Raw genomic sequence first — 27,516 nt, forward strand, 5'->3', positions numbered from 1 at the left:
GACAATTAACCCTGAAATAGCTACTAAAACAGCCTCAAGTTCAGTGTTAGGAAAATAAAGAAGGAAAATTCAATCAAAAACAGTGAAGAGTTACTCTTTTTACAGGTGCTGGATAGATTCCAAACAAAGCAAGTAGCAGGTTACCTAGGTACAGGTGAACATCAGTCTGAAGATCAAGTCTTAAACCTTCTTTATAGGTGGCTCTTATGAAAAGGCATAAAGGACATGCAGGGAAACAATGATCAGAGAGCTATTGAACAAGATATATGTGCATAAAGAACTATTATTTGTCTGTTCAGCCAGTAACAATGAAAAGAAAAGAGATTCTGACTACCTATCTAATAGATTCAAGTAGAGAACTAAATGGTGTATTTTAGAAAGACCTTTCTGAGACCAGGATATGCCACCAGAAACCTGCTAAGCCACTGGTAAGAAGGTCAGCTTCCGAAGAAAAGCTCTATAAGAAACACAGGTCTTCTCTCATGTCTTAGGATCCAGTTAATATACTCTGAGTTCCACCCTAGACATTTCTGATTGTTTCTAATTGTCTGTCTTACTGAATACCTATTTTATTTAATAGAGTTTTGTTTACATAAAATTATTTTTAAAGATAGGTTAACTGTTGCCTTGAATTCAACAGATATGACTTTCACTGTGTAATAGCAATGTTAACTGTGATTGTCAGGGAGACGAGAAAATAGGTATGTTTCTTAAAACTCTAATGCACTACATTACTACTATAGTGCAAACCAAAGCCTATATGAAGTGAGACACAAAAAGATTTTTGGTTTGAAAGGGAAGGGATTTCATGGATTTGAAGTACTATCTAGATTTTAGAAAGGTTTTCCAACTTGTCAGGGAAGACATGGAGTATACATTTACTGTATTGTTAAGTGTCTCATGCGCACTCTAAATAGTTTTGTGACAAGCCTCTGTGACAGCCTCTCTCACAAAAACCTGACAAAAAGGCCGAAAGTAAGGCAGCCCAGATGCTGAATTGGTTATTTGTACAACTGATAGTGTCATCTGTGCTCTCTAAGGAAACCCTGCAGCACAGCTCACCCTGTGAGACAACGCAGTGGAGATAATAGTTTCTGTGCAATGACATGTGTACATTACAACGAATCTATGAAAAATGCAGCAGTGTGAGACATACTCTGGGAAAGGTGAAATTAAAGATGCAATTCAATTAACTCCTGGAACAGGAAGAAGGGCAGAGGGAGAAGAAGCAACATGTCACCAGATATGTGTGCATTTAAAAGGATGGGGCAGACCAAGCACAATCTCACAAACCTCCAAAAACAGTGCAAAACATTGCAGCAAAATGATTGGATTAAAAAAAAAAAAAAAAGAGCATGGGGCATCCACACTGTGTTTTGACAGTTCATTTGTACTGATAGCTTTCAGTTATGAACAGAGGATAGGGAAGTGCAAAGAACAGCCTGTTCTGAAACAGTGCCACCTGTGAGATGATACAGCTGAGCAGACCCTGGCTGCTGCTTTTTCTAAATTCAGTTCTGAATCAGGAACTGCCTGTTGCAGCCATTGGGAAGAAACAGCACACTGTGCACTGCACAAATACATCAAATAGAGATTGTATGGCTGAGCATGCTTTACAGCATGGTAGAATGAGTCTTTAAAAGTGACCTAAGAAGAGCATCAGTTCTGAGTCCAGATAAATGAGATCCTCCTTTACAAAAGTAAACAAAAATTAATCAGAATGTGTTCACATCCTTACAACACAAAGACATTTAGAGTGATCAAACTCCCAGCTATTCCCTCCATGGCCAGAAGTATAATATCTTGATAGTTATACCTTATTATTTAGTACTCTTAACTGGAGCATAATGCAAATTTCTAGGGATGTGAAATGAAGTTTCAGTGTGTGCCTCATTTATATTTTTGAGGGTCACTGGGATAAAACAGGCCTACCCAAATGGGAGACTCTGGCCTGTGTTTGAACCAGGAGTAAGTTTTGCTGGGGTTTCAGACATATCCCAGGAAATGTCTCCCATGTTACTAACTTTTCTACCACTCATTAGGAAAGCAGCTGCAATGTATTGCCAGACTTCCCAGCTACAAAGATGTCCTGGCAGATCTGCAGCCAGAATACCACTTTCTCAAAAGATCCACAGATACTAGGAGAATGAAATGCAGCTAGTACTATAAGACTACAAGAGTTATCACTAGAAGTACTTTTCACTTTGTATAAAAGTTTGTACCCAAGGATCTCAAAGACTTTGTGAAAATAAAACATCAAATTCTCCTTGCAGTCCCACTGGCATCAATAAAATCATATTGGCATACAAGAGATCAGTATTTGGTAGCCATTAACATAACTTCTGTCTTTGGAGCTGCAAACTATAAACTCATTTGGATTAAAACTTTGCTATTAGCTTTAAGCAATTTTTGTGATATGAAATTCTATCCCGGTTTCAGTGGGTCTTTGCAAGTCATCTGTGAACTTTGGTGGTGCAGGATCAGGGCTGAAAAATATCCTGCACCTTTTGGGTGCTCTAGAAATGATATCTACCAAACCTCACAGTGCATCTCTCCAACAGAAAGAGGGTATCTAGTCATCACTTCATTTTATATCGCAGATTTTTAAGCAGACACAGAATGTCTGGTTAAAAGCTGTGCAAAGCATTAATTAAGTTAGAGCTTAAGAGTAATGAGGTGACAGAGATTGGGTTGAGCATCATTTTTTTCACATTAATGTGTCCTATTTTCAGAAACACAGAAATACAGTTGTGAAAAATTTCCACAAGACATTCCCAGTGAGGTTAGAGGGCTTGTGGGGTTTTTTTTCCTATGTAAGTATTTAAGGGACAGAATGAGGAATATCAGACCATATTAAAAAAAAAGCCAAAGGGAATTCTAGGTCAACAGAATGTCATTAAGGAGGATGAGATTGCCCCTGATATCAGTGAACACTAGGAGATGTGTAATTTTAAATGGAGCCACAAGATCTTTGATATCCTCCATTTCAACTCTCCTCAGCAGAACCCCAGGCAGCATCTGTTCCCTTGATACTGTGGGGTCTTGCTTTCTCAGGAAGAAAAGGGTCACCTACCAACTCACCGGCACCATTTCCTGTCTCCTTTGAGACCTCCTAACCAAATAAGACCTGGCTGGACTTCTGAGATTTGAGGATCACAACACAAGCTGCAGTGCCTGTAAAACAATAGATTCTTCCCAGCCACCGAGTGGGGGATATCTGATGCAAGAGCTGTGCAGCACAACAAAGAGACAATTAAGTTAGTTACAAGATGAGTGAAGTGTTAGAGATTGGCTTAGACATTATTGCTCTTATTTCCATAAGCCCTGATTTTGGAAAAACAGAGACAGCTTTGACTGTTATCACCAGATATTTGGAGCGTAACTCCCTTCTTTTATGAGCTGCCAAGCTTACCTGCTTATTCAAGCTTTACTTGTATTTGTTGCTCCTTCCCTAATGCTCCTCCAAATGCCCAGATACTTTCTAGGAACAGGGTAGTGTGGGGAGGCCACTTTGAGCAACTAGCAGCTGCACTATATTCACTGGGTCAGAGGCTGGAGGAAGTAGTTTCCTGTTTTGCTGATATTCAATGACATTTAACAATAGGGGGAAAGAAAAAACTGCAGGATCTAAGCATAGCAAAACTGTTTTCAACATTAGCTGTCTGCCTATTTCCCCGTTCTGCCCCAACCTCAACCCTCCCTTGGACCCAGGTCTTCCATTGGAAGAAAGCAGAGAAAAGGAGGCAGAGATGGTCTAGGCCAAAATAATGAGCGCTTAAAGATGTCTCTGCCATATAAACGGCCTGGATGCCTTGGCAGCAGGTCTGAAACAGCAGACTGAATATTGCTAGTTCGTATCCTTCCTCCTGCCTCCCATGAGAGAGAAGGTGAGATCCACATGCAGGTCTTTTGGAGCGTGTCAGCAAGAGTCACTCACGCTTTATTACAACACCAAAAAACATCTTGTCCTTCCTAGTAGATGGTTTTCAGCACCATCTTGAGAGAACACACTGTTGATAACCATTTTCAACAGCAGTCAGTTCATTAGGGCAAGAAAGAGCATTAGCAGAGATTCCTCACTCTGCCTTTCTTAATAACGTCCTTTCCCTCTAATGGTTTGCTCAATGACAAGTCCTTAATCCGCTCTTATCAGTTCACAGAGTGCCCTTACCCTCCTACTCCCCTCCTACTGCCTGCATGCTCTGACAGCATCCCTTGCTACCATGGTGGAATTTAGCTCCTGTGATCCTCATCCGTGTCAGAATCCTACCTCACTTACTGGCCTTCTTTTTCAAAAGATGTTCTGAGGTTAAGGATTGCAGGGTGTAGCTCTGTAAAGTAAATTAAACTAAACTACTACTAGAGTCATTCAAAAACAGGAAAAACAGATACCCAAACTGTAATTTGAGTTTGCTGCTATCTCGTTCCCTTTATTTCAGCATCCCCCTCTCTGCTTCAGAATACATGTTGTCTTCAGACACACCGCAGAGCAGCAGACAGGGAGCCTCAGGCATATTGGAAGTCACAGGCTCTTAGGGCTCACGCTATAGAAATCCCAAGTGAGTCACCTCTGTCTGCAGTAGCAGGTAACCCAGCCATTGTCAGTCAAGCTCACAGATACTGCAATGCAACCCTGCCAAGGAAATTCTCAGAAAAAATGTAGGTATTATAAATGCAATTCCTTTGCTATGGCCTATAGCCTTAAACAACAAGAACAACATTACTTGAAGACATGGCATGTAATAGGTTTACAAAACAGTGTGCCAGAAACTTCCACCTCCAAGGATTAAAAATAAATAAATAAATAAATGAATAAACGAAATTCACCTAGAAATTCCACTAGGGTCTTTTCAGAAAAATTGTGATTGGGTTACAGTGCCAGCAAAAGCAGGAAAATTTCCAGGACTTAAGCTGCCAAGGACAGGACACAGTGAATTTTTGCATAGAGCTCAGATGGTGAAACATAGTAGTGGATGAATGCATCATGTAGCAAATCTATCACACTTAAACATTGCAGTGACCCAACTGTGTTTTATCTCCATCTGAACATGGCAGGAGAGCTAGAACTCCATTGAAATCACATCAAGGAGGAGTGCTCTAGGTCTTTATGAAGAACATTAAGAAAAGGATAATTCAAGACTACAAAAAAATAAAAAATAAAAAAGCCCACCACAAACCCTAGGATGAAACTGTGGCTTCATCTACACTAAACCTAACATTATTTTGTAATCAAGCAACTGTGTTCTCTCATCTTTGTCTTTTTTTTGTTTGTTTTTCCGAAGAAGATTAAAGAGTATACTTAGAGCAAGTTTCTCAGAAGATAACCACCTGTCATTTGTGTCTAAATGTCCGTACCTTTCACATAACCTACTGCATGCATTCTGGGAAAATCTTGGAGTGCTCTGAATGGAGGATAAAGTGCACAGGGACAAGCAATGACATGGCATCAGCTACACGTGGAGCCGTGGTGTCGTGGATGTCGTGTTGCACACAGTGCTGTTAGGACAAGTTAGTTAACAAGGTTACTGGAACATAACACAACGAACAACATCATTATTAGCAATAGCAGTACATCAAATGCCATTTCAGGTTCCTGTCACTCTTGCCTGACCACTTCAGCTGTTACCAACATATTAATCATTTGACCGCATTTAACATGAATCTTTCACTCCTCATTATACATTCAGCTACAAATTATAGCAGAGGCTTGCTCTATCCTGTACTTGCAATATACAATTCATTGCTATGCTAGAAAATCTATTATGTCTAGAGCTCAGACTTCAGAAACAAGTTAATTAATTGCACTTTCTTCACTTCTGGGTTAAGATAAGATTTTTTCTGTACTTTTCAGTAAAAGGCTCTGCTTTTTGCATAACACAAATGGTTTGCCATATTAAGAAGCCTGTCAGAATGAAACTCTTCATATAGAGGCAAGCAACAGGCATTTTATCATCACAGGGCGCCTGATTATCAGTATTATAAAATTATCTTTTGGCAGAGAAGTCCTGGCAACAAACAGCCTCTTAAATCTGAAAGAGATTAGCAGTTCTGCAGCAGGCCTGTGCCTAAGTGACAAATCAGTCTCACAGCACATTCTGTGGCTGAAAGCACTGTATAAGGCCTTGACTGACACCTCTCCAGAAGTCGAGTGGTTTTCCATTCAGCATGGAGACAAGTGTAGCATTTCATGTCTTTCAAAGGCTGACCAACTGAACGGCTGGATATTAATCAGATGACAAATGATTTGCTAGATGACAAATACTGGGGTGGCCTTTGGCCTGTTTGAACATAAGAGTGTGGAAAAAAAATTCTGTTGGTGTTTCTGTAAAATAAGGATTTCCTAGCTCTTTGGATGACAGGACCCCAAATCTGGCTTCCCAAAATTCTTGCTGATTGAGGATCAATAGTAGGGTCCTCCTAAGGACCGTGACTGAAGTGTGGCAGGAGAATCCACAGTAAGACAGGTCTTGCCCGAGCAGGGCTCTGGTTACATGTTTCAGGTCCAGAGATGTATCAGTGAGAGAACCCTCCCCTGACTCAGGAAGATGTTCATTCCCACAAGAATGATTTTGTCACATTCATGCTTTTCTTTTCCTGTTTTCTAACATACAGGGTTTTTTTTTGGGGGGGGGGGGTCAATTCCTTTTTTTTCCTTCTATCTTTCTCCTATCTTTCTCACTGTCTCTCCTCCCCATCATTCACTTCTCTGTCACTAATTGCCATTCTTTGCTACGTCCTTTGTCATGCACCCAGCTGTCACCCACGATGATTTTCACTAAACGTGAAAAAGCAGAACCTTCATTTCTGCTGTAAGAGGATCTGGGCAGCGGTTCCTTGTTAATTCACGCTAGAGAGCTCTTATCGACTGCCCTTGGGCAGGTTTGCAGCCTCCGGACTTAGCTGCCATGAGTAATAACTTCACTAACATGGGCACTCACTTATCTCTGCACCAGGTGTGGGCCACTGTATTAATGCCACAGTTGGGGACGCCACGGTGCGATAAGCTTGGCAGGTGAATCCTTTGCTATTCACAGTGATAGTTATTACATTGTGGCAATGGGAGAAGCAGAAGCCATTGCTGAATGAAGAGTTAGAGCGCTATTTATGCTACAGTATAGTGTTTTGGTGCAATCAGTCAGGACTATTGTAGGAGCTAAGCATACCTATACAAAAGAAGGATTCTTTTCCCACAGAGTTTACAGTCAAGCGATGACAACTTTCTTTCATAAACTAAACATGCCTAAAATCTCCAGTGAAAGTTAACATGCATTCAAGGAGCAAGCTGGGGAAGTCCCACTCTATGCAGAATGAAAGTCCATCTCTCTGGGTGAGAAAGAAGATAAGTATCACTTTCTCTCTTTTCCTCCACTATTTTGCTGCTGATCATAAGCTACAAAACAAAACCAAGGTTTCAGGGAATGTACAAACTGCAGCTTGTTCTCAGCTGTTCTTGTTGCAGGGAGCGAGTTCCTGGCTGATTCACTAGCAGTAAAAATAAACACAGTCTGGGGAAGGCAGGGAGGAGGGAGGGAGACTGGAGGGTACTGAGGAAAAAAGTAGGAGCTACAGCAGCTGGTGTTTTCTTTGCTGGTTCTTTTCAGAGGATTTAGGCAGGTTGGAGATGTAAGTGATTAATGTAGAATGATAACACCTCACCCCCCTCCTTCTTCTGGAAGGAACACAATTCTTTATGCATATCACTGTTCTTTCAGCTTTAACCTTTCCAAGATTTACATGCTCCATCCACTCTGATGCAGGGCTGTGGGGCTGACAGCACATCTGGGTGTATTAACTGTACACTATGTAGTTTTTACAAATGCTTAGGGTTTGTTCTGAATGTTTTGAAATGCTGCTCCTAACGCCCTGAGACTTCCCCCATGGAGCTGACCACTGACCGAAGACAGTGTATGGCCACACAAAATAGAAACTGATTTTTTTTCTAGCTTCTTCTGTGTTAGCCGTTTGGAATAGAGGGCATAACTAGATATTGCTGAACTCCAGTAAAACTTGCCTGCATAATGGCTTCTGGATTGCTCTGGGATAAAGCAAATTTAGGAAGAGTATATGACAGAAATCCTTTTCTGTCCCCCTTCATGGGTATGTCAACTGTTTTGCCAAGTACATTAGGAATCTAGCCCTCAGCTCTGTTCAAAGGTGATCATACCATAGTGTGCCTCTGCTGTGCTGTGCTGTGCAGTTAAGAAGTTTGTTTTTGTCTTACCTTTTTTGCACTGGAGACAAACGTCCAGCAGAAATGGCGAAGGTGGACACACCGCTTCTACCATTGAGGAAGCAGAGAGCTGCAACAGAATTTTCTTGCTGTAACTTAAGGAATAGGATTCCCACCAGGAATAGTAAAAGACTAAAGTTAAGGAGATTTTCATCATTTGTCTTCAGCAAGGCTGATGGTGGCATAAAAAAAAAAAAACCCTCCCCTCGACAACATGCTAATGAAATTTGTTGCAGACACAAAGTTGAGATGCTTCATCAATAGAGAGGATGATTAGAATATCAGGAAAAAAACTGATGCCCTCAGAAATTCACTATTACAGCATAGAACATCATACACCTAGATAACAAGGATGTCTGCTATAAGGACAAGGAGACATTGCCTGGAAGAAACAGTGGTGAAGAAAGACCAAGATACAGTCATCCATCACAGGATAACTGAGCCACCAGTGCGATACAACGATGGAAAAGGTAAACATAATCATAGGATGTGTTAGACGATATTTTAGTTAAATGGAAGATATTACTGCCACTGTGTAAGGAGTATCAAAACTTCCTCCAGAACAACATATACAGTTCTGGTCACCCACATTTACAAAAAGACAGACTACAACAAATGGTAATCAGGGAAATGAAGAGTCTGTCTTAGGAGACCCAAAAAGAAACTGACTTACAGAGCAACAAAACAAGGGGTGAGCAGCGATATGAGTCTTCTCTCAAAATATGTTTGGGGAGAAAACACCAGGGAGAGAAAAATAAATGTTTAAACTAAAGCATAACCTTAACACAAGAACAAATTAGTATAAAATATTGATTAGCGGAGTGAGGCTATATAAAAACCTTCCATTAAATTTAACAAGGGCAAAACAGAGAACAAGGTTAGCATGTAGCTTCACAAATTATTAATAGTGTCTTCTGACGAGGAAGACCCAATAGCTCCCTTTCTATCTTAAGTTTTTATGTACTCTGTAGATGCTTATCTATTGAGAACAGCATGGCTGCTGACTCACTGGGTCATTTAGTGTTTAATGATCAGGATAAGACACCATTAGGTACCGGGGATGAGAACTGAAGCCTTTTATATGTAGGTCACTGGTTAAAATCCAGAGCAAGTTAACTGCAGCTGAAGGAAAATCCATGCTTCATCAAGCAACTGTCGATGGGTAGCTTCTTTGGAAAATGAACTGCTGTACAATTTCTAATGGGCAGTTTTCTCTCGTGAAATCACCATCGGCTAAAGATACTTCTGAGGGCAATCTTTGTAGAAAGGCCAAAGATTGCCTGGACAGGGAGAATGAATGTGGCAACAACTTGCTGCGGTGTAGTGGGGGGTGGAAATCACACTGCAGTGAGCTGATTTTACCTGCCCCGAGCATAGAAGAAAGGCCCCTCGCCTCTCAGGCTGTCAGCAAAGCACTTGCTGATTTAACTTCCCCATTGAAAATGCAGACCAAGACGATACTAAATAGGAATGCCCTGTTATTTTCACATGACTGTTGGTGTATGTGATGATGTGTCTGTGGGGAACACGCATTTACATGCATTTCAGATTGCAGTTCTGACAGGGCCCTAATTTACGGGAGCACAAATCACGCAGGTTTGCGAGGCAGCACGCGAAGCTCTGTGCGGATGCGGCCCTTTTGTGTCTGCCCAGAGCACACCAACAGATCCTCTTCTCCTGGGGAGCGCTGGGGTGGGGAGGAGAGGAGGTCCGGTAAATGCTGAGTTAGTCACGAACATGCTGGAGTTTTCTTTAGTTTTAATATCCAAGCCTGGATTTGCCAAGACAAGTGCTGGCACATCCCACAGCAGAAGGAGGGGGAAGCACAGTGGAGATGAGGGGGTGGGGTGGAGAGCAAGACCAAAGACACAGCTCGTTATCCTTTTTTCTACAGTGCTGGCCCTGTGAGAGAGGAGTTTATAATGCACATACATACTCCAGGTTTTTCAAAGACTGTCTTTAGCTATATATCATATTTTCAGGGGTCAAATGTTTATGCATCTTGTCTGCAATAGTAGAAATATGTATTTTTACTAAAAAGTAACTGATCACATGAGTGAGCCAAAATAAAATACATTTCAACAAAGGCAAAACTTCACTTCCACTGTGAGGTTAGCTAAATGGTGTAAGCTCTGTACCCCTGTCTTGAGCTAAACTGGTTTACCAGGAAGATGGCAATTACTTGACTGCACTGCTTTTGTACTTCCAAACAAAAGAAAACCATCTTGAACAACGGATGGGTCAGGTTTATCAGGTTTATACAATTTTGAGAATTCTCACATCTTTTGATACATAAATGCTTTCTCTCTATCTGCCCAAATCACTAGTTCAACCCATAAAACTCTTCGGTTGCAAGCAGTACTCTATCCATCCGTACAACACAGGTTTAAATTCACACTGTATCCATACTGGAGAACTCTGTAGTGACAGGCACTCTGCAGAGATACTCATGCATACAACTGAAGTTACTGGCTCTCTATAAAAAGCAATGTAACTTCTCTAAATGAGTTTTGAAGGAGTAGAGTAGTCAGATCTTAATGCTGAGAGAAAGACATGTAATGTTAAGAGAAAATAATTGCACACAGAGCTCTTCACTTGTAGAAAATGAGAAATCCCAAGCACTGTTTAGATACACACCACTAAGACTATCACTACATGCTCCTGGACAGAGTAAATTATCCTAACAGGTTTTTATCTGCTTCCTTCTCAGGAGTCACCCTGCCATTCATGCACAGGGTAAAGGAAGGAGCTCCACTTCAAAACATAAGAAAATTGCCTATGATTCATCTTTATTTAGCAGGCTTTAGGAAATAAAGTAGGATTTCATCTGCCAAAGCCAGAAGTCCCATTAACAGCCTTTGGGGAAAATGAATAAACATTTCTCATGGAGAAAACTAACAGCTTTTCTCTGTTCCTGCTTGAGTTGCCTCCTCCAAGGTATACAAAACCACTTTGGTTACTGTTTAACAACAGCCTGTCTCGATGGGGAGATGCTTACCACGGGACTAGGACCCTGTTGGCTGCTCAGAAATCCTGTACGGATCAAGCATGTAGCAGACCCAGCAAGCCTCGTAGCACTGCCAGTGCCAGCTCAGCTCCATCTCTGAGTGCCTGGCACGAGGTGGCTGGCGCGAGGCTCCCATTTCCCATGCTCGGCCAGTCCAAGCCCAGGTCTCTTTCTTTCCACTCAGAACTGCAACATACGGGGACTATTTGTAGCTGCCCTTGAAATAAACTCACATGGCCTATCCCAGCTTGGCCTCAAGTATCCTTCTGGGTAACCTACTGCATGCTACACAGATGCACGAACTTGACAAATTCCCAATTCTGTAAAGAGCATGCTGAGGTGTGGGCTGTTAAATAAGGATAATCTGCAAGAGCTGACAGCATGTTTGGCACAGCACAAGGCACTAAGGAAGACAAAGCCCAACCTCCACGTGAAACTGTACCCGACTCCTTTGGGTGTTTGTATAAGGCAGGCAGCTCCCAAGAACAGCGTCATTCCTTCATGTGTGTTTACACAATGCCTAGCACAACAGAGTCCTAATCCAAACTGGAGCTCTTAAGTATCACAGTAATGCAAATTAAATAACACTAATAATATGCTTTCCCTCTGTGTTCCCCAGGTCAGGCACGAAGACAGTTGTCCTTGTTGGGAAGACCCAGGGCTTCACACCAGGCTGAGACTTCAGGCTAACTGCAGCTTAGCAAGTTACTGCCCATCAGCTGAGCTGCACTGGCTGACCTGCAATCCCATCTCCCACGGAGAGCTAAAATGTGTTAGTTTATGCACTAGAGAAAAGTTAATAGTGTTTATCTTGTGTTTGCCCCAGCTAAAAGCATGTATTTGTTCAATTACCAAGGTTTAGCTAACACTTGCATTTTAGTAAGCCACAGTAACTTGGCTGTGTCAGAGTCCATAGGTCTTTTTTTAGAAAATAAATAAAATGGAGTTGGTAGAGAGAAACATGCTGCAGACATTTGCCAAGACTGTTTCCCTACTGCTTTGTAAAATGGTCAGTGTAACTTTCTTTCACAAAATTTAATGAAAACTTTAGAACCGTTAGCAAAATATCCCTATTTCTGACTAATTCTAAAAGAAAATGCATTTCAGCCTTTTCCATCGATTCTTTCACCGAACATTATTCGTTGGCTGATTTCCCACAAGTAATGTATTTATAGCAGGTGATTCTACGGACATAAAACTTGTCACAGAATTCACCTCTTGCCATGAAACTGTGTTGTAGTGAAGAAAGGCTAAGCACCTGTGTGTGAGTTTGTGTTTCACCTCTTCTAGTTCTGGTAGGCTGGGAAGAATTATTAAAATAAACACGTACATCTACTTCATCAATCAATAAGGAAATAATACTAAAAATTTGACAAATAGTATTTGACCACTGACCGAATTTGGTTGGCAATGGAAAATTGTGTTCGCCCATAACATTATTGACAGAAAAAGCATAATTAGATAAATTAGCCCTGAGTAATGTGGAAAACTATATCTAAAACAAATGTGCAGCATTCAGATAATTGCATCTACCAGATGTCTTCAGTTAGCTGTTCGTGTAAGTGGGATATCATTTGAGGAGAGGAAACTTCATATGCTATACAGGATCCATACTGTACCTTTTAATGGTATAAATATTTAAATAGAGACATTTAAGAAGGGAAGTAAGATTATTTTAAAAATGCCCGTATCTCTAACAGATTTTTTTTGAAAGTAAATGTTGAGAAAGATGAACAGTACCAGGATAAAGAGTATGTCCTTTGGTAGGGCATTTGGTGCTGAATATTATACAAAATGAACTGGGTTAATAGCCTCTTTCACATTGTAATAGTATCCTCAGTGGGATTTGCTTCCTCTGCTAGTCTCGGTCCCCTCCCCCAGCACGGTGAAATGAGAAATGCAGTGCTGTTAATGACTGAAGCCGGAGGAATCTTGTTATTGGGGCTGCATCAACCCTCCAGGATACAGTTCAGTAGCAGGTTGTCACGTGGCTGAGCAGAAACGATGAATACAGGTTTTATGGAGTTCATTCCCCAAACACAAAAGAACAATAAAGGAGGGAGGAAGAAAAAAAAAGAAAGAAAAAAGGGACCCCCCCCCCCCCCCCCAACGCACGTTCATGGCTACAGGCTGCAACAGTATACAGTTCACAGCCCAAGCTCTACATTGATCACTGTCAGGCTTCTGGGCTGAGATACACCTGTGGTCTCTCCCCCACCCTGCAAGCAACAGGCCTTTGCCCACTGCATCTCTGCTTAAGCAGCTCCTGCTTTCTCAGGCCCCCTTCTTTCCTAGGCAGAGGCCTTCAGTGCTTTAGTGCCCTTCTGATTCCAGGCGTGGGCCTGGGGAAAACCGGAGGCAGGGAGGTGGGTATTTCCCAGTTTCTAACCACCCCCCACCTTGTTTCCTTACAGCCCCACTGCAAGCTGTCTGCCTTATCTTGGGCATTGCTTCATTTCCTGTTTGCTTCCCCCAGCCACCTCCTTTGATTTAACTTTGCACAATTATGCAAGCTAATACCAAACAGGTGGAAGAGGTAAACATTAAGAAAACCAACATGTCCTTCCTCTCCTCAATGGGCACAATGACATTGTCAGGAAATGGGTAAGAGCTGCAGGTGCTAGAAATGAACGATATATGTAGGAAGGTCTGGAGTTTGTGTGTTCAAAACATATATACAGATAATCTGTATTGTGAACACATCATTTTAAATGGGAAAGAACTAATGCAAAGTCTCCTTGAGAAGAAACACTGTGCATGCTCATGCTGTAATAGCAACCATCTTGCACTGAGCGAGCTCCCCCAGATCTGAGGGTCTCGGTGCAGACAGGCAGCACAGCACGAAGGGAACAGCCACACTGCAGCAAACGTACAGAATGGAAGCTTTTAATGGGAACTACCACACCACCGCCTCCCTGGCTGTGAACTTATCCTGATTTTTCTTGAGTTCGGTTCTCTCTGGGGGATTCTGGAGTTTGTTTGCAGGAAAGCGGTGACAGTAGCAGGGAAAACAAATGAGATCCTACTTTGGGAGATCCATCCCCAAGTTTGAAAGTAGCTTAATTGTACATACCAGCCTGTTCTGACCACTTGAAGTTCATGAATGCATCAACTGCTGGGCTTCACAGGTTACAGGCTTGGGTTAACAGTTCTGCTACGTGAGCCGGATCATTTCGTTTGTTGATATCTATGTGAAAATAACTCTTCCCTAGGAGAAAAGCAAACAAGGTATCGTGCTCTTACAGATCGTTCCCTGGCTTTACTTGTTCACCCAGGGCTGGGCCCATTTCATCAGCTTTCTTTTGGAAATCAGTATCACTGTCAGCTGTCAATAACTCATTCCATTTACCTGCTCTCAGCTCCTCAGGAAGACAGAGTAAAGCCTTAGCAGGGTAAGGTTACCGAATGATAACAGCAGTCCTTAGGTCGAACAATATAATGAGGCTCTTTCTAGACAGTGACAAGCTTTGGATTTCTTATAGAAACTGGTGACTGTGTGCGTGTCTGCTGTGTGCCTGCTGCATCGGGGACTCTCCCCCTCCTCTCCTCCCCAGGCCTGGCTCCCCACCCCTGGCTGAGCTGTGGTGGAGCCGGGAGGCTGTGGGCACTTGATGCTGATTAAATTCTGCTGACTGAGGAAGATGTCAAATTCTACCCAAAGCAGAGAGCCGCCAAGGAAAAGCTGCTTTTCTTTGCTTTTGACAGCTGGAGCCATGAATTTAAGCAGAGGTCTCACCTTCAGGCAAGTCAACAGCTGGGCAGAGAGCAGTCTTTCTTAAAGAGAGAGTGCTCCGTATTTTCTGGAGTTCAGTGTTACCCGGAGGTGAACGAGTTGAAGTGCAAGAGAACATTTATGTAAAAACCCCAGGTGCAGCTGTTCTTTTATTGTTGTTGTATTTTTTTCTTTTACTAGAGAAGGACCAACTAACAAACAAGAAAGAGGAAATGAAAACCCTGTTTTAATTCCCACCCTTGGTGTTTCTTTTTCTTCCATTTCCCCTGCAGTACTTAAAAGAGGAGGCACAGGCTACATCCTTGTGCAGGAAGTTTTCAGAAGTCCTTTGCCTTAGAAGACTCTGCACTGGGTCACATTTGCTATTAAATTCGTGTGTCAGCCAGGCTGTGGGAATTGGTGGCTCTGTTGACTGGTAATGGGTTCTGCAAGACTCTTCCCTAGTTTTAAAACTGTCTCTGCACAATTGCCATGAAAAGCTCTTACTGTTAAGGGACTGTTCTTCATGACGTGGCACCTGCCAATTCAGTTCAGTGAGCAGTGGATGGGAGTTCTCCTAACAAAATATCACTGCCATAACTAGCGCTAACTGGAATTTAGTTATTACTGGCAGTTTCACCTAAAAGACCAAAAGCTGAATGGTACCAAAACATGATTACATTTCACTCCTACTCTCTACTTCCCAGGTCCAAAAGAGAAACTTTGTCACTGCAATGCTAGGCTTTGTGATACCCATGTTTTAGCCCCACGGAGCAAAAGTCACAACCCTGAGGAGGTTCAGACCTCTTAGGAGGCAGGAACAGGCATGGGTCTGATCAAAATGCAGAGGGACAGGTGTACTGCACAGTTGCATGGCTACTGTCACACTACGTAATTCAGGACTGCATGATGTATTAGCAGGTGCTAATGGCCAAAAATGTGAAATGCACTGAAGCCCTGCTAGTGCCCTTTCCCACCCCCTTCAATCCCCATAAATCCCTATCTGTTTAGCAAGTACTCTGGCTACTAGGCAATATGTGACTTGAGGGTACTCCCAAGCTCTCTTGTTGAAGAAATATCTTCAGGACAACATTACAGATGAGCTGGATTAGCAGGAAAGTACAGAACTGTTCTGGTTCAGCACTCACAGGGTAAGGGACATCCTGGGCTACACACCCTGCTCTCAGGGCTGTTTGAATACTTTGTGCAGTGGTTGCTCAGTGCAAAATGCAGAAACAGTCCTGGAAGCAGGGTAAGGAAGCAAGGCTCTGGCCAGCTGAGTGCCTGCATCAGTGGGCATCATAGCCAGGACCGCTCTCTTCTCCCTGACCCAGTGAATTCTGTTGTCCTCTTCTTCCCTGCTGGGAGGCCCACAAGAGGAGAAGTAGAGATGTCCCACCCCAATCTCTTCTCTAATCAGTAGAACACTTTCTAGAGAGGTGGGAAATGTGAATTTGAAGGTCTTCAGAAGGGAAATTTAATGCATTTCCCCAATACCTTGGTAATATTAAATAAGAGGAGGATGGAAGAATCCCTTGTGGACTCAACTATGTTTAAGACGCTGTCACTCACTTCGTGGCATCTAGTGTATACCTTAGGAGGACTGCTGTGGCCACCAAGCTGTTGTGTGAAAGTGTAGGTTCATCATCATTGTCACTGTTGCTTAGGGGGAAAAAAAAAAAAAAAGCAGGTATCACTCATTCCATGCAGAGCCCAATAGGGAAAAGAAGGGAAGGGGGAGAGAAGAAATGTTTAGTTTCTGGGTCTCCATTGACCTTCAGTGTGAGCTAGAAGCCATACTTCTCTGACCAACAGAGACTGAAGTGCTAGCAAGCATGTACAGAAATAGAACTTTAATAGTCCTTAAATAGGATTTTTTTGATGTGAAGAGTTGAAGCACCTATTGAAAAGCAGAAGCTGAGATTCTCAGGATTATAATTTAGGGTATAGGTGCTGAAATGCCATCCAGGTCCCAATCTAAATACAGACAGGCCTTCTTTGTATTTAGCCTGATCTATGCAAGAAGTTTTCCCTAAAACTTCTCACATTTATTTTACCTCCACCAGCAGCAGGAAAAGTGGAAACTCTTGAAGGTAGGTTATTACAAATGTATTGGCTTATTTAATCAAAAAGACAAGAAGACAAACATAAGAAAATATTTCATAACCATTTTGTTGTTATGACAGAGGGAAGATAAAATTCAACTTCTGCTATCATTCCAACTAACTAGCACCCTAAAACTCTGCTGAAACTTATGCCAAATCTAAGCTTTCAAGCATGTGTAAGTTCAAAAACATTTGGAAAAGTTTCTAGTTATATTTCAAGTAGAATCAAAGGAAAGAGGTTACTCTCTGCTCTGCTTGAGAGCAAGAAGAGATGAAAATCTGGCGCAAGACTTCTTGTGCATTAGATTTTCTGCCTAGTTTGACAGCCTCCTGCTGTTCAGGTGGGGTTCTGCTAGTATGGAAACCTCTGGATAGCTAAGTATTTTTCTAAATCCCATTTTAAAACCTTTAAGAACCATGTACCATCACCATCTCAAGTAAGACCCCAGGCATAGCTGCAGTCAGCCAAAGACATGAAATAAAACGACAGTTTGTTGTGAACATCGCGGCTAGGACTGCCAGCTTTGTGATTCTAGGAGAGAAACCAAACCATCAGCACACCCTGACATTTATGGTGTGATGCATGATGATGTGTGGGTGGATTGCAATACCACATGTTGTTATTTCAATGCATTATCATCATCATAGTTTATCGAAGCGTTGCTGTGTTCCAGCAGAACATCATTATCTCCTGCAACAGCTTCAGCTCAGCCAGTCTTACTAGGTTCACAGATATTAAGTGTATTCAAAAAAATACTGTTTTGTCTAAATTGGCATCTTGATAGTCTATCAATCCAGGTAACTGAAAGCAGCTTCATAGAAAATGAATTTAAGATACAATTTTTGCAGCCATTCACATGGGAAGCCTGATTCTGACATTAATCCTTTCAGAGAAGAGAAACATATCTTGTTATTTTTGCAAACACCATGCAGTTTCAATTTCATAGAATAATTATAATTAGAGAATATATTAGAGACAATCATGACATAGACAATTTTCTTCCAAACATATAGGACACTTCTAATAAAATATCTATTACAAATTGTTCTTCTAATTCCCAGGTACCCTGTGGGTACAGAGAATGAGCCTGCTGCAAATCTCTGTCAAGGACAGATGCAAAGCATGAGATTAACTTATGAAAAAACAGATCTGAGCTTGAAAATGCTGTGGTAAATATCAACTGTATCTTCCAGACCCAACATTTTAAACAAACAGTAAAAGAAATCATGGAATGAAAGCTTGCCTTACCACATATATTCAATAGGGCACACAATGCACAAACTTAATTGAATTTAATAGAGAATCCAGAATCTTTAATCTGTAGGCATTTAAGCCAGGGTCTGTGCTAAGTATAGTTTTGTATCCAGTTGGACAGTAGCTTCCCAAACAGACTGTGTCCTGGAACTGCTCTGAGATTATTTTATCTACGTGAAGGACTGCTGTGTTCCTATTACCAGGAAATAGTTAATATTCTTCCCCACTGGGGCCCACATGCACCTGCATGACTGTGGTGTGTGGTTTCTTCTTGCAGCTGCATCTGTGACTCTGTAGCCTATGTAGAGGTTTTAAAGTGTAAATGGAGAGTTCATGAGACTACCCTTTGGTGGTAACACAGCCTTAAGGGCTGCTGCAAAAGCAGTGAAACCACTCTCTTCATAAAGAAGCATTTTCAACAAAGCGCATTTCTCAGCTCTTAATATTATTTCCCATTTTCCCTTTGAAACGTTAAAAGTGTTTTATAAATATCCTTTAATAATGTATCCTTATAATACCCTTGTGGAGCTGGCATCTATTATCATCATCCTGATTTTTCCAAAGGAAGAAAATGAGGCTGAGAGACCTTAAATAATTTTCCTAAGGTCCCTGAGAACAAGCCTGTAGCAGCGCCAGATACACAGTGTAGCTCTTTCCCAGCCCTGCACTTCAGCTGCTCAATCATTCTGCTGCTCCTATAGTTTGCTATCTAAATTCTTAGAGCAAGACGAGAACTATTTTTGTCCCAAGTGCTAAGAACCATTGTTCACAATATCTGCTCCTTCTCAGGAATGAGAAGATTATGGGGTCAGTAGTCAGAAGACAGAGTTATCAGCCAGCCCTGGGCTCAGGGAACAGCGATTAGGATCATCTGTTACTAACCACAGACGCATGTTCTGGACCCAGCGAGAGCAAAAGTCCTCAGTTCTGCCCTGCACTTGAAATCTGCCTGGTGCAAGGGTGATGCATGGGAGGGTTAGTGGGGAACAGACTGTTGTTTGCTGGTCCTACAAGGTGATGTGATTGAGAGCAGCGGCGACAGGGTTGCTCTACTCTGTCGCGTCACACGATCCTTTTAAGGCTCATACACCACTGAGGGTTTATCAGAGCTGAGGAAATGTTTGCCCCTTTCCTTCTCCTAGCATATTCCCCATGGGATGGGCATATAGTGACAATTGGCACATGAGCCAAATCCACTGGCTTTGGGTCAACAGAGAGTCTCTCCTCCAGGCAATATTTTTAAGCCAAAGATTTCAGTGTAAACTTCACTTTTTAAAAGAGTATGTGCTGTTATCTTTAGGTCCACAACTTTCTGAAAACAAAAGAGATTCACAGGAAGAAAATGAGAGTGTACCTGTGCACCATATGATGTGAGGCAAACATACAAAGAACTGGTGCATGGTTGCACAGGGAGTTCATGCAACAGAGCTTCTCATTTCAAACTAAAGATCTCCTAGAACAGGATTATGCAAGTGGAAAGAGATGCTGCCTGCATTTTCTGTGTGTACCCTTTGGTATAAATTCTCCCTGTTTGCTCTAACAGCAGCTGTATTTTGGTTAAGGAACAAGAAGTTGCAGCATAAGTCACTGAGTTTTTCCTTTCTTTCAAAGGCTTGTTTCCCCCTGCCCCCACCTTCTTGGCTTTATTTTATTTAACCCAGAATAAGTCTCCTGAATTCTTTTCTAATTAGGAAGAAAACTATCCCCTCCATTGCACAGTACATGGCCCTCAATTTTTCTAGTTTCAAAGAACAAATGTTTAAGGAACAATTCCTGGGAAAAGTCTTATTACTGCTATAGCCATAAACCTTGACAAGAATCCCATCAAGCTGATATTCCCCCCAAATATGTATTCAACAGGTTGCCCCTGGTCCTAAACAACTTGCTCACAAAGAGAATGTGCCATTTTCTCACAATGTTTAGATGCTCTAGAGATTTTGAAACTCCTGCTCAGGGTCTTAACACACACAGTCAGACCCTAGCAGGGCTTAGCAGCATCTCCCCCCCCCCCCCCCCCCGCACACCTCCCATCCGAGCAGCCAAGCCACGTTACACTGAGGCTCTGCCGCTAGGCCAGCAGATATGCTGGGCAAGCTGCTCTCCTGTTGAAGCTATTCCACTTTTTATAACTTCTTCATAGGAACTTGCTGCTCAGCTCTCCTGCAACTCTCTTGCAAATAAGTACCCTCAGCAGGGAGCAGGAAAATCAGGCTTTTTTTCTTTTCATTCTGTGTCTGGCCCATTTTAGGCAGAATGCAGCAACCTCAGCAGGAAAACAAATGCTAGTAAACCTTTTGCCTCAAACGTGGGACACCTGCATCCAACATCTGTTACTCGCCAGGCTGAATAAGGATTTTAAAAAAATAAAAAAGACTGCCTTGCTAATGACTGAAATCAAGGCGGGGGACACCTAGCTCAGGGAGCGGACTCCCAGCCATGGCGGTAAGGGAGAAGCAGTGCCTTCCTCCGCCCTGGAGGCAGGGCACTTAGCTGCTTTTGTGAGACTGAGGCTGACGGTGGCTGGCTGGGCTGGCTTGGTAGCTCCTCCGGCCTTTGCCCCGCTCCTCAGCGAGGACGACGGGCTCTCCCCGGGCCGGGCAGGAAAAGCCTCGCTGCCTGAGGTTGTGAATCCCCGGGGCCACAGCTGGGCTCTGCCTGACCGCCGGGTGCTATCGCGGCACGGCAGTGCTTCACCCGAAGCAGCCGCGGCCCGACGATAGCGCCTCGCGCCCGTGCACCTCAGCGGACGTCACCCTCCTCTGTGGCTGAGGCATCGCAGATCTGATATTAAGCGCAATGGATCTGTTTGCCTCTGGCCATGCTGAAGAAATCCATACTACTACCAGTAACACCAAATAAGGAAATAAAAGACTGCTTAGTTTGCACAACCTTTTATTTTCCTCCCTAGAACTATTTTTAGTTAAACAATTTTCTGCCAAAAAGCTCTGTCTGTGTCCAGGACTGCCCTGGTCATCAGCGCCGTTACCAGGGACTGGAGCTTTATGGCCCTCATAACTGCGGAGGGCGAAAGGTCGAGCCGTGGAGCCTTTGTGGCAGCTCCACATTTCTCTTTAAACACATGCGAGAGACAAAGCTCCCCTGGGACCCCCATGGAAACTGCCTCCGGGGGAGGGGAGAGAGCACTGGCCTGGCAGATAAAAGCAACATCAAAAGGAGCAGGGAGCAGCTGTCCATCTGGAGAAGCAAACTTTTTTTTTTTTTTAGGAGAAAGAGACTGTCTCAAAGGATAGTCTCAAAAAATTTTGCATGGAAGGGGAAAAAAAGAACCCGCAAGGGGGAGGGCAGAAAAGCCCCTACAGCAAACAGAAGGAGGTGCTGCTTGGCAAAAATCCCAGGCTGAATCATTTAAATCACTTTTAGTGCCTCCAAATGCAAGTCACTGCCTCTGTTTATAGAGTCACAGTGAGAGACCTAAAGAGAATACATTTCCCAAAGCAACATCTGAGCTCAGGAATGAATCAAAACTAACTTCATATGCTGCAAACCCCTTTCCTTCTGACAACGCTTTTGTTCTGTTGCTGAGTTCGTTTTAAGCCTATGTCCCCACAAGAAAAAACCCGCAGCTTGATTGCCAGATAGCTGATTGTGTTTACTATCGGGAGCGTTTCGCTACACAGAGTCTGCAGTATAGATAACTGCCAATAATAAACAGTCTACAGACAGATAACTGGCTGCTAACACAACAATATACATGTAATCCATCAGTTTTCAAAGTGACAACTCTCACATACTTATTACTGGATTAAAAAGCTCTTGTCCCAGGCTACAACTGTTTAAAGAGTCACTCAAACACAAAACTCCAAAATCAAAGATGACTCTGCTCACAGTCAACAAATTCAGCAAATTCTGGTCCACATAATAAACTGGATTACCTCCCACCCCTGCCCTTTCTTGAGATCTCTCCATGTCTACTCGCACCTCAAGGCACTTAAAAAGATGTTGATTTAGCCTTTCAACATACGCTGAAAATGTCTTTTCAAAGACAGCGAGCAATACGAAAATCAAGAAAGACTAATTCTCATTTTTAATAAATCCAAGTCTTTCTGTATGATGGATTCTGAAATTTGAAATTATTTGAATACCTGAGATTATGCCAGGCTGCACTTGTTGGAGACTGTTTTAAAATCTCCATCAATGCGTAAAGGTGTTACAAAGGGTCTGTAATGTATATTTATCTATCCCATATGATTCCAAGTATAAAAATATCAGAAAGCTTCCCACACATTCAAGAACCTACCGTTATTGCACTGTGAGGTAGGGAAGAAAAGGCCAAGGGAGGCAAAGCATTTGTTCAAGATGGACATAAAGCCTTTGGTAGAGCCAGACTCTGGCCCACCCTTTCTCACAGCAGGGCTTGGCGCAAGACCAAACCTCGTGCCATCCTCACTTACTTAGCTGCAAGTGAAGCCGGAGGTGAAATGTACTTTTGGGCCTGGGTTCAAGATCAGTCTCTCTCAAGTCCTGCTGTTCAGGTTGGGTCAATGATGTCCATTAAACTGAACAGATGGTAAGGGATGGACATGATAACCCTACACATCTTCAAGATATGAAATGGTAGCCTCAGGTACTCTCTGGGGAGTTCCCTGCCTGCAAAATACAGCATCGCCTTACTGGCTAAATGCAGCAAGAGATCTTCTTTTCTCTCTGAAGTATGGCACAAGCCACCGAAAGAGGCAAGGTACCTGACTAACTGGACCAGCAGTCTGGTCTGGCACGGCAGTCCCTGGCAACATGTGTTGCTTCGTACACATGCCTTAAAATAAATCTGTTTATGCAAGAACATTTATGCAAGATTTCCACATCCGCAGTAGGATGAGGGAAAGCATGACCCCGTTCATGATTCACTTCAGGACACTCATCAGCCCAGAGTGTCTCTTCATGTCTGTCACAGCCTCTTGCATCAGCTCAGAGTGTCTGTCACAGCCTCTTGCAATGGCGATGTGCGGTATTCCCAAAAGCCTGTGGATCAGCCTGGCAGCCAGAGGACAAATGTGAGTGTCTGTGTGCGTGTATGGCACACCTCTGTGTGCGATATTGCATGCAGTACTTCACACCTCATTAGACTGGGTAAAGACAGCAAGAACCGTGGGTTATATCTCCTTGGGACTGGATGGAGAAGTCGTCCCAAGCAGTGCAGGGGAGAAGGCGATACTTGTACCCTGTGCTCACAGGGATTACTGTAGCTCACGCATACTTTTAACAACAGGCATCTGTGGGGCCCTGATGCAGCTCAGGATACCAGAAGACAGAGCTCCACCCGCAGCGCTCTCAGTGCCGTGGCACTCCCCCGCACCGAGCTCCCACGCCCTGTGAACTGAGCACAAAGCCAGTGCCTACATGAGTCGCAAAACTAACTCCCATCTCATGCTTCCCTGCTGCTAGGATAGTAAATACCTCGCACATGAGTGCAGTGCACTGCTAGGCTCCTCTTCCACTCTCTGATTGCATGTCCAGAGGCAGTAGACTGGCAGATGCCTTGACAAGAGGAACCTCGCTTGCTGGCAGGCTGCCTGGCCGCCGTGGCCTCGTGCCACAGCCCCTGCATCTCACATGGCCTGGCATGCCAGACACATCCCCCATTGCGTGACAGGCCACTGTGTTGTCTCACAAACAAGAAAAGATTTGAGAGGTCTGCTTCATCACTGAGAGGCCATTGCTGTCCCTACTCTGTTAAGGATTTAGAGGGCTTGGTGGTGACTTTCCATCCGGTTCCAGTCCAGAACTGGGGCCAAGTACTGTGGATGGAGTCAGTGTTCTTTCTCTCCCCTTCCTTCTAATAGGGATGCTCTATGTTTGCTCTCATTTGTGTTTTGTAATGTTATGAACATTACCTGGGCAGAGTTGTACAGGTTCCCTTCCCATTCCCCACACATGCAGAAAAACATACAACCCAGCATCACCCAGGACTGTTCCACGCCACCCGCCATGCCCTTGCTGCAGACGAGCTTGTATAAAATTCCAGTGAAGAAGTCAGTAGCTCTTTCATGCCCGAGGTGTGGCAGTAATCGCCAGTTAGTCAGAAGTTCTTTCACGTGCGAACTGGGTTGTGAGTTCCCACATCCCAAAGTGCCACTTACAGCCCCCTTGTCCTGGCATTTCTCTAGTCCTGGCTTCTACAGTGGGAATAAACATAGAGCCTTTCCTTCCAAGTCACTCAGGCTCCCAGTTCAGCTTGCAGCTCCACAGACTGCAGTGTTGGCTCTGATGGCCTTGGTGGAGAGCAGAGTGCAGTTTTTCCTCAGCATTGGGCTGTCTGCCATGAACCACATTTGATATTCAGCCACCGTGGTGAAGACTAGGGCTACCATATATCTACATTTTCAGACATGTCCTCCTTTTCCACACATAAATATCTCCAGCTGGATTTTTTTTAAAAAGTTTTATAGATTTCTCATGGTTTTCCAAATACCTGCTTGGCCCACCACGTCAAAAGACCCCAGCTAGGCTGTGACACATCTCAGAGTCTCAGGCAGGTGCCCAGGAGAAACCCCCGGGGCCAGTAGGTGCCCCAGCTCGTGCTATGGTGCACGTGCACTGTGCTCAAAGAGCCACATGCGGCAAGTCCGGTGCTTTCGGAAAGTATCACGCTGATATACCGTGTGTGTGCGCTACATCTAAATGTCAGTATATGTAAAATGCTTGTGTTACACCATGCACTTACCCATACTTCTGGCTGCAAAATGTTGGACAGAAATATGTGACCCCTAGAAGAGAACTTGCTGCAAATATGTTACTCACACCTACTTGGCCTATTCTTAATGTCTTCCCCTCTGTAGTAACAGGTCATGTTAGCAGGTTAGTACTTGAGTGATCTCTGATCCCTTCTGATTATCTCCCAGCTGTGTCTAAACTGGAAGCGTTTAACAGTGCTCACTACTGTTGTGTCCACTTCTGCTCACAGGGTATGAGCAATCCTAAGGCTGCTAAGCTGATTTCCCCTTGACCCCATGGCACAGGACTTGAGCCCCACAACTCTAATGGCTTAGACAGAATTATTCCAGGCATAGCTGAAGGCAATTTTGATCAGAATCTGGCCTTTATTTTAACTGCATTTAGCCCATGGCTAATACCAGATACATTTCACCTTTTACAAACCCTCATAAAGTACTCTGTGCACTGTTGCAACAGATTCAGCCCATGAGCTGCTCTGGTAGCTGAACCTAGGGCAGAATTTGTGGGTGCAAGAAGAGGTGTTCCAGCTGGGGGACCTAAGCTGAGACATGTGCTTCTGCTGGATACCCATCTGAGTTTGAATCTTTCACTTTTTAGCAAAATTCATTTGAGCATGTAAAAAAAATCCCTTGCAAAAGCAACATCTGACAGACAAAAAAAATCCTTCTAATTTGAAGGGTAACCATCCAGAAGGCTAATTTATTAAAGGAAGTGCCACTAGAGCATGCACAGACTCTGAAGAAAAGGCCCAGAGGAATATCATGGACTCATGGAGGAGGAAAAACCTTTGAGTTTTTCAGAGCCCTTTTAAGAGCGCCTTTCTTGATCTTCCCTCCTCAAGCACTCCATGTGCTCTGCAGGATTCAAAAGACTTTTGAGGAAGAATTTGTGGTGTGCTTATGTGTAACGAAAGTGCTAATGTTAATTCCGCTCCCTCATCAAACGTATAAGCCCTGCCATAAGGCCTTTAGAAGCCCCTTCCTGATTTCTTTGTTTTGTTTCGTTAAAGCCCTGTCTGTAATGAAGGGGTTACTGTCTCGTACAATATAACAGCAAGGCTGACTTGGCTGGAACAGACATTAACTTCCACAGTAAATCTGGCAGGAGCTGGTAATTACAGAAAAAGCAGCCAGGGGTCATGGCCAGCCAATGCTCTGGAGTAACAGAGCAGAAAATCAAAACAGAGGGGGAAGGGAAATCATATTCATCATCGTCTTAGGGCTGAGGCCGGTCTCCTCCAAACTATCAGGAGCCTGTCGTCAATTGTTATGTTTAGAAGGAGCCTCTGGAAGATGAGGTAATAATAATGTTAAACATTAACTTGTTAGTGCTCCCGCTGCACTGGAAATTCACCTCCACCCCAGCACAGCTGGGAATGGAGAGCACTCCATGGAAACAGCCAGAGAATACAGTCCTCTAATTGCACTCTTACATTTGTCCCTTTTCTGGCAGGTTTCTAGCACTAACACGGGACTCAAAGGTTCCTGCTTCGTGGATCCTGCACTCTCTCTCGCAATCCTGCATTGCTTCAAAACCCTGGAGGCGCAGTCCGTCGGCACACGCGTCCCCCCTGCAGCTGCCCAGAGCGCAGGTAGTGGGGTGAAGGAGGTCTGCACGCCGGCAGCACTGCCTCTAAGGTGGTAGAAAGAGCACACGTGCAACTCCCTAGCATCATGGCAAGGTGGAGCAGGAGCAAGCACCAAATGCATGCGTGGCCCGATGATAAAGAGAAAAGATGACTGGCTGCATTACTGCTGTCCTAAAGCACTTCAAAGCTCTGGACTCTAGCATCTCTCCTTACAGCTTGAGTTAAATTGGTGTCTGCCGTGTGGCCGTGTGCCTGTAAGCACGCTAACAGCTGAGATCCCATCCGTGAGGAGCCAACGGGAGCGAGGTCATGGCAGTATGGGAAGGGCTGTAAAATGCAGGGCTACTTACACGTGGAGGAGGCACTTTTCTCTGTCTCTGGAAAAGTCAGGAGCACTTCAGCGTTCATCCGAGCTTCTGCTTGGGCTCTCACATACGTACAAACCGTTCCGCTGTCCTCCTGCTGAGGATCCCCATACCTTGACACAGTTGCCTGGATTGAACAAACAGTGTCCCTACAGAAAAAAAGAGAGGAAAAGGAGGTTTTGTCCCTGGCTATAACACAGCTTGTCCCATATCCTCTTACAACTGCCTGTCCTCATCTAGCCCTCTGTAAAATGCAGATATAAAACCTACCTTAAAGATGTGCTGAGGCTTAAATAATCCACAATTACAGGGCACTGCTGAGATCTTCAGAAGATGAAAGCCACTAAAATGGAAAACACTACTATCAGAATAATGTCAAAGAAGTCTAAATCTAATATGCTGACGAATGGATTAAGCGATTCTGGTACAGCTGGCTGCTGGAAGAAGTCATCAGCACGGGTAGCTCCACAGACTTGGTGCACAATTGGCTCACTTGTATGGCAGCTCCGTTCTGCTTCACGGGACCAGCCTCTACACCAGCTGCTGCGGCAGGGATGGGAA

At 43.6% G+C, this 27,516-nt stretch overlaps 1 protein-coding gene across 2 annotated transcripts in view; it reads right to left on the minus strand.

Moving 5' to 3' along the window:
* Positions 1–8,141: 8,141 nt before the first annotated feature.
* Positions 8,142–27,516, minus strand: part of BMF (Bcl2 modifying factor) — a 69,626-nt gene continuing 50,251 nt past the window's right edge. The window contains exons 4-6 of one of the 2 annotated variants that reach the window (XR_010389387.1): positions 27,226–27,298; positions 26,941–27,104; positions 8,142–8,300 (exon numbers count right to left, since the gene is read on the minus strand). Coding sequence is in view for 1 of the 2 variants with exons in the window: in XM_064512455.1 (XP_064368525.1) it covers positions 27,260–27,298 (39 nt within the window). In the remaining variant the exon portion in view is untranslated. Of the gene's footprint in view, positions 8,301–26,691; positions 27,105–27,225; positions 27,299–27,516 lie in introns of those variants that run through there. The other variant, XM_064512455.1, reaches the window with a different exon arrangement.

Source organism: Dromaius novaehollandiae, chromosome 5 (genome assembly GCF_036370855.1).
Source record: "Dromaius novaehollandiae isolate bDroNov1 chromosome 5, bDroNov1.hap1, whole genome shotgun sequence".
Taxonomy (NCBI): Eukaryota; Metazoa; Chordata; class Aves; order Casuariiformes; family Dromaiidae; genus Dromaius; species Dromaius novaehollandiae.